Source organism: Danio aesculapii, chromosome 6 (genome assembly GCF_903798145.1).
Source record: "Danio aesculapii chromosome 6, fDanAes4.1, whole genome shotgun sequence".
Lineage (NCBI taxonomy): Eukaryota > Metazoa > Chordata > Actinopteri > Cypriniformes > Danionidae > Danio > Danio aesculapii.
The window spans coordinates 53,685,739-53,702,564 of record NC_079440.1 but is presented as its reverse complement, the minus strand read 5'-3'; the positions used below and the strand labels follow the sequence as shown (position 1 = coordinate 53,702,564).

At 35.1% G+C, this 16,826-nt stretch overlaps 1 protein-coding gene across 1 annotated transcript in view; it reads left to right on the top strand.

Moving 5' to 3' along the window:
- ptprt (protein tyrosine phosphatase receptor type T) overlaps nucleotides 1-16,826 on the top strand; it is a 535,469-nt gene that overhangs the window by 359,403 nt on the left and 159,240 nt on the right. The window contains exon 15 of the mRNA XM_056460746.1: nucleotides 13,459-13,594. Coding sequence (XP_056316721.1) covers nucleotides 13,459-13,594 — 136 coding nt within the window. The remainder of the gene's footprint in view (nucleotides 1-13,458; nucleotides 13,595-16,826) is intronic.

The window sequence follows — 16,826 nt, the reverse complement described above, 5'->3', positions numbered from 1 at the left end:
TCTGCTTCTCTCCATCCACATCTTAATGCATTTTTTGCATGTCTGGTTCACTAAAACGTCTAGCTGGTTCTCATTGACTTCATTGACACTACTGTAATTTGGGACCCTGCGAATGTACAGTGCCGCCCACATGTCTCAGATAATCGTATTATTAATAATATTTCATGTTTTAAAACAACAGATATCCCCTTTCTACTGTAGTTTTGCTCATGACCTTGTTATGCTCTGAACAAATTAATGCATAATGCATCTAGTATCCTCTAGTATTAAAGGTTATTGCCTTCTTAGAAATTATACAGTTATGCGCTGAATTACTTTGTTAATTGAAAGGAAATGCGGTTGTAGATACAGTTGAAGTCAGAATTATTAGCCCCCCTTTGAATTTTTTTTAATAGTTCCAAAATGATGCTTAACAGAGCAATTAATTTTTCACAGTATGTCTGATAATATTTTTTCTTCTGGAGAAAGTCTTATTTGTTTTATTTTGGCTAAAATAAAAGCAGTTTTAAATTTTTTATGAACCATTTTAAGGTCAAAATTATTAGCCCCTTTTAGCTATATTTTTTCAATACAGAACAAACAAATTATACAATAACTTGCCTAATAACCCTAACCTGCCTAGTTAACCTAGTTATGCCTTTACATGTCACTTTAAGCAGTCTAGAAGTGTCTTGAAAAATATCTAGTCAAATATTATTTACTGTCATCATGGCAAAGATAAAATAAATCAGTTATTAGAAATGAGTTATTAAAACTATTATGTTTAGAAATGTGTTGAAAAAACCTTCTCTCCGTTAAACAGAAATTGGAGAAAAAATAAACAGGGTGTTAATAATTCAGTGGGGCTAATAATTCTGACTTCAACTGTAGTTATATAGCAGTTTGCAAATTTATACCCCTAAAATTCAAGATATTAAGCCATAGATGCCTTGGTTTCTCATATTTATATCATATGATATAAGCATTTATAGGTTAGATAATTACAAACAGTAATTTTAAATAGATCATGTATTAATATTCTAAATAAGAAACTAAAACAGTCAGGTTATGTGAATATTTCTTGAAGAGCAAGTAATTCATTTAATTGATTTATTCAAATAGCTGATTCATCCAAGATTGAAGGAAATGTGTCTCTTTATGAATGAATCATTGGTTCACCTGATTTGTTCAATACGCAGATTTATTCAGAAACAAAACACTATTTCTTTGCTATGACTTCATAGGTAATTGTTAGAAAAATGGGCAAAAACAGACAATAGCTGCGTCCCAAAATGCACACTATGTACTTATTCACTAACGCACTCAATAGCAGTGTAGTGTAGTGTTATCCCAAAAAGAACACTAACATTTTTTTACAAAGCAGAAATTCCTACCGTTTCCCTGATCATGTTTGACGGTTGTCAAATTAAGAATTAATGACCAAGCTACTAAATAATACCTACCATGAGTATAACGCATTCACCATCGAGAAGTGGTATAATAACTGAACTGAACTTCAACTGGACTGACAGTGTTTCAATTTACTATAATCTTCTACGTGAAGCTGCTTTGACACTATCTACATTGTAAAAGCGCTATAGAAATAAAGATGAATTGAATTGAATATAGTCACTCTAATAGGAGAATTTTGCTTTTACAATCCAAAATAAATAAAGTAATTCAACATCAGTGCCCGAAAGTTCTGCCCCTTCCGCTACGTAAGCAAAGCAGCAGCTGTTGAGTGCGTGAAGTGTCCAACAATCCACACTTCATTTTAACGGTTGAATAAGTGCATAATCTGGGTATATAAAGTGCACTTATTCTCAAAGTTTTCAGTGTGAATGCACTACTTACAGTATTTATACTAGAAAATGACATAGAAAAGTGCATAACAATACGATTTGGGACACACCTATAATTATGTCAAATATAATACAATATAAACTTATTATTAATCAAAAACACATTTGGGTTATTAGAGACAAAAACTCCAGGCATGTGAAGTTGCACACATTCCTCATAAGTAGGCCCACATGGAATCTGCGCGTGCAGAATTTCACAGATATCCACAGAATTCTGCAGATTTTTAGCCCATCATTGATTCTGTTTATTTACTTGTGTAAATGTGTGTCAATTTATATTATATATAATATATATATATATAATTTATATTTTTAAATTAATTTCAAAAACATTCTTGACTAATATGTAGATAGTAGATTAGTCTTTTAGTAGATAAATTATATGAGACACTTGCTTTGTTTACCAAATAAAGTGAATCTAATTGGATTTGCATTGTAAACATTAAATACTAGTTAAAAAGGTATTACTTTTTTGTTCGTATATTAAGGTTTTAGTTACGATACTTAAATAATAAATCTGTAGATTTTTTCCAAAATTCTGTGCAGAAACTGCAAAAAATGTCCGCAGATTCCGTCTGGCCCTACTCATAAGATATTGCTAGGCCCACACATAATCTGTGTGCACAGAAATCCTCAGATTTCCACAGATTTTTAGCCCATTGTTAAGTCTATGTATTTACTTGTGTAAATGTGTGTAAATGTATATTTATTTAGTTTTTAAATTCATTTTACTAATATTATTGTGATATAATAATAGTAGTATTAAAGTAAAATATTCATATTATTTATGTACAATACAGTTTTTTAAATATATATATATATATATATATATATATATATATATATATATATATATATATATATATATATATATATATATAGGATAATATATATGATATTCCTAAAGTTTTTCCAGATAAATCCACAGATTTTCCCAAAATTCTCCACTGAAAAAGCAAAAGATGTCAGCAGATTGAGTCTGGCCCTAGATATTGCTTATATCATATTATGTAAATATGATACAGCAACGTATCTTGAATTTTAAAAAAATCCTGTGTTATTGTAGCTATAGTGTAGCTCTTTAATCCAGCCCTATTCTTGCTTGCATATAAACTAATCTATTTTGACCATTCTTCAAATGTTTAAATATAAATATGTTTGACAGTGGAGCTTAATAAGCTTTTGAGCAAAATGTGAGCATAAAGTGATATATGTTGCCTTACCTAAACACTCACCCCTTACATGTGACCGCTTCACCCAACATGACCCCAGTCATACACTCTGACCCTGCCAGCCTAACCGGTGTGTGTGTACGTGTGTGTGTGCGTGCGTGTGTGCGCGCGTGTATGCGTGTGTATGCATGTGTGTGTTTGCCAGCATGTGTTAATGTATACGAGTATGTTTGTGTTCTTGCTGTTTAAGATATGTATTTCTGTGCACATTGAGTGTGAAAGAATGTGTTTATACTTTGCTGTTCAATTTGTTTATTGTACATTTGTATATTTCTCTATTTCTCACTTGTTCTATTATCTATATAGACTAAACAACAAATGTCAAGCTTTTGCACACACACACACACACACACACACACACACACACACACGCACACACACGCACACACACACACACACAGGTGTCATCTCTTTAGTTCCAGTGCAGTATGGTCCACGTTTCATTGCTTCTCCATTTCACTCTGCAGTCACATAAAATATGTTCAATTGCCCAGACTGAAATTACAAATTGCTTGCTCTAAAATGTCTGGCATATCTAAAGGTTCCTGCTGGATGTCTGTGTTGCACAGGAGCTAGTCAACTTTTAGCCAGCCAGTGATCCGTTGCAATGCTTAATTGCCTGAATTAGGCAGATTAAAGCTTGCTTTTAAATACATATTTTGACATCCAGTTATATTAATGATGATTATATTTTGAGAGCTGAATTTGAGGGTACGGTGGCCTTAAAATGATTGTACAATTGAATACGCTTGCAATGTTATTGCACTGGATGGCAAAATATTAATCCAATGCTTTTTATGTATAGAAGTCTTTAAATAAGATTCCTCGTCCGGGATGAGAGTGATGTTTAGGGGGGTGAGTTTAACGGAGACCAGCTAGCAAAGTGCTATGTAGGTAAACCTCATTCCCCTGTCCTCTAAAGGTGCTCTAGCGACAAATGCTAGAGGCCATGGTCTTTAGCCTCCTTGTTAGAACAACCTACTTTTATGCAAAGAATCTCCTGTCTGATTCCAGCTCAACATGGGTTGGGTGCAATAGGACCCATGGGTTACATGTGGGGGCTCGTCCGGGATGGAAGTGATGTTTAGGGGGTTGAGTTTAATGAAGACCAGCTAGTGAAGTACTATGCGGGTAAACCTGACTCTTCTGACGTCTAAATGTGCTCAAGAGACAGATGCTAGAGACCATGGTATTTAGCCTCCTTGTTAGAGCAAACAACTCTCATGCAAAGAATCATTGGTTCGATCCCAGCTCAGCATAGGTTGGGTGCAGTAGGACCGGTGGGTTACATGTGGGGGCTTGTCCGGAATGGGAGTGAGGGTTGAGTTTAATGGAGACCAGCTAGCAAAGTGCTATGCAGGTAAACCACCCTCCTCTGACCTTGCTTCAGTGGCCTTGGTCTTAAGCCTCCTTGTCAGAGCAACCAACTTCCATGCAAAGAATCACTGGTTTGATCCCTGCTCAGCGTGTATTGTGTGCAAAAGGACCGGTGGGTTACACGTGGGGACTCGTCCAGGATGGGAGTGAGGTTTATGGGGATGAGTTTAACGGAGACCAGCTAGCGAAGTGTGCAAGTAAACTTTACTCCTCTGACCTCTAAAGATGCTCTAGCGACAGATGCTAAAGGCCATGGTCTTTAGCCTCCTTGTTAGAGCAACTGACTCCCATGCAAAGAATCGCAGCTTTGATCCCAACTCAGACTAGGTTGGATACATTAGGACCAGTGGGTTACATGTGGGGGCTCGTCCGGGATGGGAGTGAGGTTTAGAGGGATAAGTGCAACAGGCTATCTAGCGAAGTGCTATCAAGGTAAACCTTACTTCTCTAACCTCAATAGGTGCTCTAGCGACAGACGCTAGAGGCCATGGTCTTTAGCCTCCTTGTTAGAGCAACTTACTCCCATGCAAAGAATCGCCGGTTTTCTCCCAGCTCAGCGTGGGTTTGGTGCAGTAGGATCGGTGGGTTACATAAAGAAAATAAAATACAAATACACTTTCCCAAGCAACACATTTTGCAAAAAATAATTTGTTTATCCAGCACTAGAATTTGCTTCAATAAATAACATGTAATTGTAATTTTGTTAGACAGTAATTTTTCTCTATGACATACAAAATAGCAAATCTTTTCTTAACAAAAAGGCTATACTTTATTACGTGTGCACAGTTTGAGTTTGAAATTAAATACACATTTTGACATGCAGTTGCAAGGATCATAATTATATTCTTGAGTATACAGTGGCCTTAAAAAATAACTGCCTGCTTATGCGAATATGCATGATTACATTGCTTGAGACTAAAATAATAATAAAGAACAAAACCAAGCTGCATTGTGACGAAACAGATTATGCATATACAGTGCACTTTGAGCTTGAAATCAATAGTCAGTTTGCACAAATTCCTTTGTTTCTCAATGCTCCCATTTGGAATTTAACGGCATTTCACAAAAACTCAGTAATGCATAAGCAGATACACTTGAAAGTTGGAAACAAAGGGGATTTTGAACTAAATGTATTTAAAATCCACCCATTAACCTCTCCGTCTTTAGTGTAAGAGGACGCTCTTTTTTGAGCCATTAGGATCATGGGGTATTTGTATGACTGCTGCATCTTAATCCGAGTCCATTTGAGATTATAATCCTGTTAGGTGCATTCAATGATGCATTCGTAATCCTGTCGAACAATGGCAGTAGAGATGTCAGCTGTGATATGCACCCCCATAAACCCCTGCGTAATCCCTCGGCCTACAGACCTGCTTTAAATAAAGTTAGACAAAAGTACCGTTTCACATGCTAACAGAGAATATCGCAGAATGCTGGCAATTAAAAAGGCAAAGCACCCACTCCTACACCCCCTGTACATGGTGGGGATTAAGTGTTAATATATTGAGCTTTGGTAATAATTCCTCTTTGATACTTAATTTTACCCCCTCAAAATAAAAGGATTTGCATCCTCACATATTTTTACTGGGCAAACAAACAGGGCTTGTGGGTGCGTGGAAATATTTTGAGTGCGTCTAATCAAGGGCAGGCTGTTTGTGCGTGTTTCTATTATTTTACATAACTTATTACTGTAAGCAGGAAATAGCACAGGTCTTAAAGTAGTGCTGCTGATCTTGGTGATTCAGAATGCTTTGAGAGTCATTACAGAAAATAGTATGTCAAAATTATACACACACATTGTATGAGTGCTTAGAGTCACTTTTTATATTACATTAACTAGCTTGTGGGTGGTACAGTATATGTGGAATTCACTATTTAAAGCTCAAATGTGTAAAGCATCGTTGAATCCTGAAACAATTTATTTTATTTAAAAAAATTATAAAATAGAAGCAACATAAGAGCATCTTTGGTTCACAAAAGAACATTTAAATTATCAGTTAGAACTGTTTGTTTGCCTAGTGTTAAAAATATTATAATAATCTAAAAGAGCTCATGTAGAACATACAAGAAAATACAAGTGCTTTCACAAAGATGTCCCATTAATTATGTTATGGGTGGTAAAGTATATGTGGAATTCATTACTTACAGCTCAAATTTGGAAAATGTTGTTGAATCCTGAAACAAATGGTTTTAAAAATAAAATAGTTGTATGCATCAAATACATACCAAAAGAACCTCTAAATTAACATCTTTGTTTGCCTGTGTTCCAAATATTTAAAATAAATCTAAAAGATGTTCTGTAGTTCACTCTTGAAATTAAAAGTGTTTTCACAACAATGTCATTGAAGGCCACTTTTGTATTCCCCTAACAACCTATCATTGAACACTTCTTCAAATTAAAATTATTTTCTTAGTAAAGAATATTTTAAATACACTTATAAATAATTTTCTACTTCTCTGAAATTGAAACACCATTTAAAAAAAAGAAGTACAAAGAACATTTCATTCAGTTGTTTCTAGGGTACAGAACATTTTAATGATTAAACACAACCTTTGCATAAAGATTAGTCTCTGCAATGGAATAAAATGCCAATATATCATATTTATTTTTATTTTTAAACAATAATTGAATGTTATCAGGTTCTTCATTAAACCATTGGCCTTGGTCAAGTACAATTCAAGATATTGTGCAGTATGACAGCAACTTCCAGTATTCATTCTGAAAAATAAAGGTTCCAAAAGAGAGTTTTCACAGCTATGCCATAGAAGAACCATTTTAGATACCCCAAAATACCTTTCAGCAAAGTTCTTTTAACTATTTCAGTGACTAATCATTTCTGAGAACGGTCTATCTAAATAACCATTATTTTCTTAGGGTAAAGAATATTTAAATACTTAATAAATACTTTTCTACTTTCTACTTCTCTGAAATTGAAAGGCTCCATGTTTTAAAAAGAAAACAGAACCAGCAGAAGTACCACTTTTGGTTCTTCAAAGAACATTCCATTCAGTTGTTCTTAGCATATAGAAGATTTTAATAGTCAAGCACAACCTTTGCATAAAGACTCTTTTCTCTAATGAAAAAAAAATTCCAGTAAATCTTTTTTTAAAGGAATGCTTGAATGTTACAGATTCTTCATTAAACCACAGGCATTGGTCAAGCAAAATTAAAGATATTGTGCAGTATGACAGCAACTTCCAGTATTCATTCTGAAAAATAAAGGTTCCAAAAGAGAGTTTTCACAGCTATGCCATGGAAGAATCATTTTAGCAAACTTATTTTAACTTTTTCAGTCGTTAATCTTTATTGAAAATGTTCTATCTAAATAACCTTTTTTCTGCTTTAAATAAAAAATTCACAATGGATTTCAAAGGGTTTAATGGATTTTAAAGGTTCTTGTAAATGTTGATGGCAATGACAATAAAAAAGCTTTATTTTTTTTCATTTCCAAGACAGAATTTGGTTCTGAAAATGGTGAAAATCTACTTTTGGAACTTTTTAGATTTTAAATTTCTGTATGACAACAGCATGCTTTCAAAAATAAAAGATTTGTTTTTTACTGACCTTTTTACCTAGTCATTAGACTTTAAGAACAAAAACTTCATTTAGTGCTTGTTATTACTAATCAGGTGGGTGTCACAGTGGCTTATTGGTTAGCACTGTCACCTCACAGCTAGAAGGTTGCTGGTATGAGTCCCGGCTGGGCCAGTTGGCATTTCTGTGTGGAGTTTGCATGTTCTCCCCGTGTTCGTGTGGGTTTCCTCCAGGTGCTCTGGTTGATTGGTTAAGCTAAATTGTCTGTACTGTAGTGTGTGTGTGTGTGTGTGTGTGTGTGCGTGCGTGCGTGCGTGCGTGCGTGCGTGCGTGTGTGTGTCTGTGTCTGTGTCTGTAAATTAGTGTGTAAATGCGAGAGAGTATAGGTGTTTCCCAGTACTGGGTTTTGACTGGAAGGGCATCCGCTGCATAAAACATATACTGGAATAGTTGGCGGTTCATTCCGCTGTGGCGACCTCTGAAATAGAGACTAAGCCGAAGGAAAATGAATGAATTTATGAATATTACTGATTAGAGTAGGCAGTATAAATATGTAAGAACATAATCAAATGGAAAGATGTCAATTGGTCAGTATTTTTGTACTAGTTATAAAACATACATGCTAAAATGCATGTGACCATTTTTAGGTCTTGGCTACCATATAGAGCTCTATGCTAAGTGATGTTATCTAAAAGGTTGGTAAAATGAGTCAACTGATTGGCCATGGTTATTATTGTTGTATTGTCATCAAGAGTGCTGGAGGATGATATCAGAAAATAGACTCAAAGAACCACATCCTGGGTGAATGAGAGAGAGTGTTGTGTCTGTGTGTGAACTGTTGAACCCAATCAGATCAGGGCAGACTGGAGGACATGCAGTTCAGATGATAGAGCCAAAGGAGAAAACACAGTCTATCCGCATAGACCATACATAGAGCACCTTCTGACATCGAGGGAGAAAGCTAAATTGTGCCTGGAAAACACTCTAAAGACTAGCAAGGTTAGAAGAGAAGAGTGTTATTTCAAAGGTCAAAAGAACTGAAGTTGCGATCAAGTTCAGTTGCAGAGACACGTGACTTGCTTATGTCACCTTTTGTTTGCAAAAGTCCATTAGAAATGAATGGTTTGAAATGGAACTGCAAATTGCTGTCAGTACCTACATTTCCCTGTCAAAAGAAATCTTTTTCTTAAGAATCAAAACTGAAGAATATATTAAGGCTAATGAATTTATTAACACTACAGGTGAGAATTATTAACACAATAGAATTTAATAGGGTATATGTGGAAGTATGTGGAAGGACTTTTAATTTGTTAGTAACCTGGGTTAAGCGCTTCCGGTGAACTGTATGCAGTTACAAAGTTGGCGTGTTTAAGGTCTGTTTTCTTAAAAAATCAGCGATCTATTCGTGATGATGCGATGGTGTGCTTTATCTGCCTGATTCCCTCTGAAGTGGGCGGGTTGTGTGACGTTTGATTCGGGGGACATTCTGGGGGCGGGGTTTGCGTAACGCGCTGCGAGCTACTAGCCTGACAGTGGAAACGCGATTGGCCCGGCCTAGCCCGATAAAAGCCCTGGCTCGCACTGGCCCGACAGTGGAAATGCTGCTAATGAATGCCAAAGTCTATTTAACTGATTATATTTTAATTACATTACAACATTGATGCTGTATATGAAATGGTGCTATATAAAATGGAAAAAAGTCACCTTAACCGTTCACCGGAAGTATATCAGTATGGGAAGAAACACTAGCTCTGCAAATACCCTATTACGTTTCTAACCTAAAATTTTCTAAAACAGTTCAACCTAATGAAACCTACACATCAAAGCAATACAAACTGAATTTTAAAATGTAAATTAATTGAATTATGTATATAAGAAATGTTTTATTCGCTAGTCAGTAGGCAAACATATACACTACCCGACAACATTTCTAAAACCACAGGAAAGGGGAATTTCTTCAGCAGGATAGCGCTCCTTCTCATCTCTCCTTCACATCAAGGTGCCCCAGGATTGGCCAGCCCAGTCACCAGACATGAACATTATCGAGCATGTCTGGGGTAAGATGAATCCAAAGAATCTTGATGAACTCTGGGAGTCCTGCAAGAATGCTTTTTTTGCCATACTTTCCTAATTAAATAATTTAAAATCAAGGCATGTTTTTATTTTGGTAAAATAAGCATAATCAAGAGACCTTTGCCTTTCATATAAGCCACTTCTGATATCAAATGATCAACTAGAAGTCAAGTTATAATTTGTTCCTAAAACTTGGATAGGCGACAAGAATTTTGTCAGGTAGTGAACATAAAAAATCTGGTCCCAAAAGTTAGATATGCTGTAGGAAAAAGGTTAACTATGCCTTACAAAAGAATACAGGTTTAGCTCATCAACATACACTTCTAGAAATGTGTTATGGTTCAATATTAGGTCTGTTCTCGCTTTAAAGAACTGTACGGTTGAGGAAAATCAAATTATTGAGCTCACTTGAAAGCAAACCTCCCACTTGTAAAAATTTATGTGCTAAAATTGTATGTAACAGATTGTAAAACTGCCATTAAAAAATCTTACAGCTGAAATGAAGGTAAATATAACTTAATTGTATATGCTTCCTTTATATATGTACATTAGGTATTGTACGCAACCATTTATTTATATCTCTGTTGTGAAGTCTATAAATGCTTTCTTCTTTATTAAGATTGATGTAGATAATTATACAGTTGAATATGTTTCCTTTAGTTGCTGTTTTAGAAAAGAAAACGATGATGAATTTTTCAACAGTGAATTACAGCAGCAACAAGCATCTTGAATTCTTTCATAGCAATAATGACAATTTCACAGTAGAATTACATGCCTGATGAAGGTAGATGAGCCGTTTGGTGAGGAGCCACGCTAATCTGAACAGTATTTGCAAAAAAGTCATGCATGGTTGTACAGATTTTATACAGATATTATAATAACAATAAAGCATCAACAAAACATTGTGCATGTGAATATGAAACCCCCATATCAACACACACAAATACACACATACATCTGCATGAATCATCCTCTTTTTCATTTGGCTAATCATAGTTGTATGCTTGCGTTTCTTGCGTTGTATTGTATTTTGGTTTATTCGCATTCTCTAACCCAGAATCTAAAGGTCCTACAGTGTGTCATTTCACCACAGTGATCATATACAGTTGAAGTCAAAATTATTAGCCCTTTTTTCTTTTTTAAATATTTCCCAAATGATGTTTAAAAGAGCAAGGAAATTTTCACAGTAATTCCTATAATATTTTTTTCTTCCGGAGAAAGTCTTATTTGTTTTATTTCAGCTAGAATAAAAGCTGTTTTTAATTTTTTTTTTGGAAAACATATTAATGTCAATATTATTAGCCCTCTCAACCATTTTTTCAGATTGTCTACAAACCAACATTATACAATGACTTGCCTAATTACTCTAATTTGCCTAATTAACCTAGTTAAGCATTTAAAGGTGCTGTATGTAAGTTCTCTTCTAAAGCATAAAAATACCATAATATGTTTGCAGATGTTTAAGAAACATGCTAAGCGAATATTCATGTTTATCTGAAAAACAATGCTGAAATCAGATATTCTGCTTTGAAAATGTGAGCTACATGCTGGAATGTCTGTCTTTGTTTTGGTCTCTTTAACTCGCCCAATGCCAGTTTAGCCAATTATATTTCAGCACCCCTGGTTGCCTTTGTGAAAAACAGCGTATTTCATTCATTCAGTCAGGAAGGCTCTAAAGCAGGAGGGCTGGGGTCCTGCAAAGTTTAGTTCCAACCCCCATCAGACACACATGGGCTAGCTAATCAAGCTCTTACTAGGCTTTCTAGAAGCATCCTTACAGGTGTGTTGAGGCAAGTTAGAGCTAAAATCTGCAGGACACCGGCCCTCCAGGACCGAGTTTGGATATCCCTGCTCTAAAGTATGCGTCCGCAAACGAAAAGGTGACCTCCAGTGGACAGTAGCAGCCTATGAGATGAGACGTTCCACATGAGGTGGTTATTAAATAGCAAATAAAATAAAAATTACAAACTTAAACATTAGGTGAGCAGGTTACATTGTAACCCTGTGTCCCAAGAACACGCTACATGATGAGATACGCAGTGATAAGCAATTTGGCTGTTTGCACTAGACGAAACATGACAGAAATTTAAATACAGCCATTCAGAAGCACAGAATATTGCACTTACTGCACTCCAACGAAACGGTAAGGTTTAAAATCTAATTAACACATATTAAACCTCTTTAACATTATTAAATGTACATGCTAAATCACAGATATGTGTTGGTTTGCTCTGAGCCACAGTTTTAAAGTTCAATTAGAGACAGTTTATTTTATTTTCAAGGTACTATCTGTAGTACTGAGGTACTATCTAAGAACTATCTGCTGCTGCTTTTAGTAGTATGTCAATAAATGTAAAATGGCCTTCAAACTCACATTGCTAGCATTTAACACTGGATAAAGCATATGAGGTGTACCTGAGGGGATCATTGTAATTTTTCTGTTGTTCAGCTGCAAGAAATAGAAGCCGTTTGTAAAATATATGTTTCAGGTGTTGGTTAGGACAAAAACTCCTCTTAATATGGAGAATATTCCTTCTATCGCGTGCCATTGCTTTTATTTAGGACACAGTTTAAGTTTTTTAGGCACACTTCTATTGATATCATCAATCTGGCAACCTGCACTCGCATGTGTTTTGAACCAGGAGTGCACTACCTAGTTCAACCACTGGGTGTCAAACTTACATACTGCACTTTTATTGCATTTAAAGCTGAATACCAGTATGCTGAAAAATATCTGGTAAATATTATGTACTGTCATCATGGCAAAGATAAAAGAAATTCGTTATTAGAAACTAGTCATTAAAATTAATATGTTTAGAAATGTGTGAAAAAAAAATCTTCTTTCCGTTAAATAGAAATTGGGGAGTAAAATATATAGCGGGGGGCTAATAATTCAGGAGGGCAAATAATTCTGACTTCAACTATATATATATTTTTTTTAACCCTTAAGGTATTTTATTTTGTCTGTTGCCTGATAATTCATACCATTAACAAAACAAAACAAAACAAAAAACAATCCCTCTTTGCCATACACTCGCCAAACAATAATGATCAATCTCACTTGTGCGTTTGTTTTGTCTGAATTAAAATGCATGAATTTGAATGTGTGTGTGTGTGTGTGTGTGTGTGTGTGTGTGTGTGTGTGCGTGTGTGCGTGTGTGCGTGTGTGCGTGTGTGCGTGTGTGTGTGTGCGTGTGTGTGCGTGTGTGTGTGTTTTGAATGCTACATTATACATATGTCTGGTTGAAAGTGTGTGAATGTATAACATGCTTGTATGTGCTTCCTTTCAATGTGTTTTCATTGTTCGTTTAATGTCTGTCACCGTAGAACGCTCCTTGACAGCTTTTTGTCTTAGTTAAAGGCTGTTTCTCTTCTTTCTGATGTACTTGTTGCTTTAAAGGTGCATCTACCCAGAATTCCAATGACATAGAGCCTGAAAAACAGGTGGACAGCACGGTAAAGATGGCAGGCGTCATTGCAGGAATCCTCATGTTTGTCATCATTCTCCTGGGCCTTCTCCTCACCTTCAAACGCAGGTACTGGTCACAAATACACCGGTAAAATAACATAGCATTCATGCATATAGAGTTTCCTCATATGTGAATGTACAATAGCTAAAGCACTTTTCTCCTTAGAGGAATATGAAGGTGTTTAATTAGCATTGCTTTGGACATGATCAGCTTTTGTGTCTTCTGGTGAAACATGCACACTGGCTTTCTTTCATTACATCACTTCTTCTCACCAACTTTACACACCCCCTCTTCATGTCATTATGCCTTACAAGAGCCTGTCACTTCATATACAGTAGTTCCTCTGGCATCCCTGTACTCGCATAAAGATCTATACACCCCTCAAAACTTCCTTCCTCCCGCGTCCGTCTGTCGAGCTGTTTCTTCTGTCGAAGCCTGAACCGCAGTGTTCGTCTGACCTGCTTTTGAAGTATTGAACTTATAAAATTGAGGTCAAAACAAGAGGTTGAGGTAGATGGGATGGGGTTGAAAACATCCTGTCAGTGATAGGTCAATATATGAGCTCTAAATAATACATACGTTTGGGTATTTTGAGAATTTGTGCGCTTATAAAGGTGGTAGTTCTCTTGTGTCAGTTGTAAAAGGTAGTATGCAGTATTATCTATTAATAGATACATTAACAGTATTATCTATTAATGGGATTATATTAGGGGTGTAAACCTACACTTGTCTCACGGTTCGGTTAAAAATATCAGCCATCGATTCGGTTCAATTCGATATCTCGGTGCATCACGGTGCTTTGACAATGCTTTCCATACATAATTAGATATTTTACACAACAAAAAATCTGTATTAAAATCTATAAATATACTAATATTTATATGTTATTTGTAATACAATTTTGTCCTTTAATACAAGCAGTAAGACATACAGTTCAATTATTAGCCCCCCTGTTTATTTTTTCCCCAATTTCTGTTTAACGAAGATTTTTTCAACACATTTCGATGCAGTGTTGGTGGTCCTCCAGGAATGTGCTTGAGAAACACTGATATACAGTTGAAGTCAAAATTATTAGCCCCCGTGAATTATTATCCCCCCTGTTTATTTTTTCCCCAATTTCTGTTTAACAAAGATTTTTTCAACACATTTCTAATCATAACAGTTTTAATAACTCATTTCTAATAACTGATTTATTTTATCTTTGCCATGATGACAGTAAATAATATTTGACTAGATATTTATCAAGACACTTCTATACAGCTTAAAGTGACATTTAAAAGCTTAACTTAGTCAATTAGGTTAATTAGGCAGGTTAGGGTTATTGTATAATGATGGTTTGTTCTGTAGACTATCGAAAAAAAATCTAGCTTAAATGGGCTAATATTATTGACCTTAAAAATCTCCAGAAGAAAAAATATTATCAGACATACTGTGAAAATTTCCTTGCTCTGTTAAACATCATTTGAAAAATATTTTAAGAAGGAAAAAAAATCAAAGGAGGGCTAATAATTCTGACTTCCACTGTATGTACTGTACCTTTAATTTTACCTGCTCAAAGAAACACTCTTTTTAAATATTTTAAACATCCACAAAAGACAACATAAGCATTTATAGCAAATAAACAAATGTAAATAAGATCCCGCTTGCTTTTTGAGCGCTGTCAAGCGAGTTCTTACACGGTCATTGCCTTCACCCGCTCAACAGAAAGGGCTGCGATTGGCTTTAAAAATAAAAGCGCCCTTCACAGATAAGTGACGCGGGAAGAACAGCCGTGGTTATTGTCTATATGTGCATAATACTCGGTTATCACGGGTAATCTATAATAGACACAGTGGAGAAAACTCGCACCACAGACACGCCCGTGTCTGCATCAGCTGAGAGGAGAGGAAAAGTTGCCTCACGAGCATGCCAGCGGGTCAAATGTCCAAAGTGAAAGAGATAGAGGTAGAGATGCAGTGTTGGTGGTCCTCCAGGAATGTGCTTGAGAAACACTGATATATAGTTGAAGTCAAAATTATTAGCCCCTGTGAATTATTATGCCCCCTGTTTAGTTTTTCCCCAATTTCTGTTTAAGGGAGAGCAGATTTTTTTCAACACATTTCTAAACATAATAGTTTTAATAACTCATTTCTAATAACTGATTTATGTGATCTTTGCCCTGATGACAGTAAATAATATTTGACTAGATATTTTTCAAGACACTTCTATACAGCTTAAAGTGACATTTAAAGGCTTAACTAGGTTAATAAGGTTAACTAGGCAGGTTAGGGTCATTAGGCAAGTTATTATATAACTATGGTTTGTTCTGTAGACTATCGAAAAAAAATCTAGCTTAAAGGGGCTAATAATTTTGACCTTAAAATAGTTTTTAAAAAATTAAAAACTGCCAAAAGTTTTATTCTAGCCAAAATCAAACAAATAAGACTTTCTCCAGAAGAAAAAATATTATCAGACATATTGTGAAAGTTTCCTTGCTCTGTTAAAAATAATTTGGAAAATATTTTTAAAAGAAAAAAAAAATCAAAGGAGGGCTAATTATGACTTCAACTATACATGCTACTTTATGTCATATACTAAATATACATCATATGCTGCATTCATATACAAACTGCTTACAAAAAATGTAGTTCAATTATATATATTTTTTATTTATTTATAAAATTTTTCCGAGGCTATTTTTTATCCCAAGATGCAAGGTACTTTTACTGGCCAGTTGTAGATAGAATATTATTGTAAAATACTTTTTCTTTGCATATTCTGGAAGTCATGTCAACAGTAATTTATCAAATGATAAAGCACAGCATTATAACTAGGCACACATTCTGCATTTATAAGAGCCAGTTTAAGTGTCTAAACAAATGCTTTAAGTCTTGTTAAAGCAAAATTGTAAGGTGCTACTCTGTTTCATCTTCCACAGCTATGAATATAATGGAAAATATGAACAATTGCTTTTGCATTATTTTGAAGGGCTTGTTTGCATTATCACCTCTTTTTTAGCATAAAACATTGCACCATGTTGTACAGGATGTTTTGATGTAACATACTATAGACGTTCGGAGCGTAGGAAATCTTCCTTACAGTATATTCACGTCTGCTTAAATTCAAAATCACCTACAGTACTGTATAGATTACACTCAAATCCTGCTGTGACGCATTATTAGATTTATATTCTTTGAGCTATATTTAGTTTGGAACTCATACTGCTTTACTAAAATATCTGATTAAGTCAACCACATCTTTATGCAGATTACCCTTAGAATTTCTTAATCGTTTTTTTTTTTTTTTACCTATTTGATTG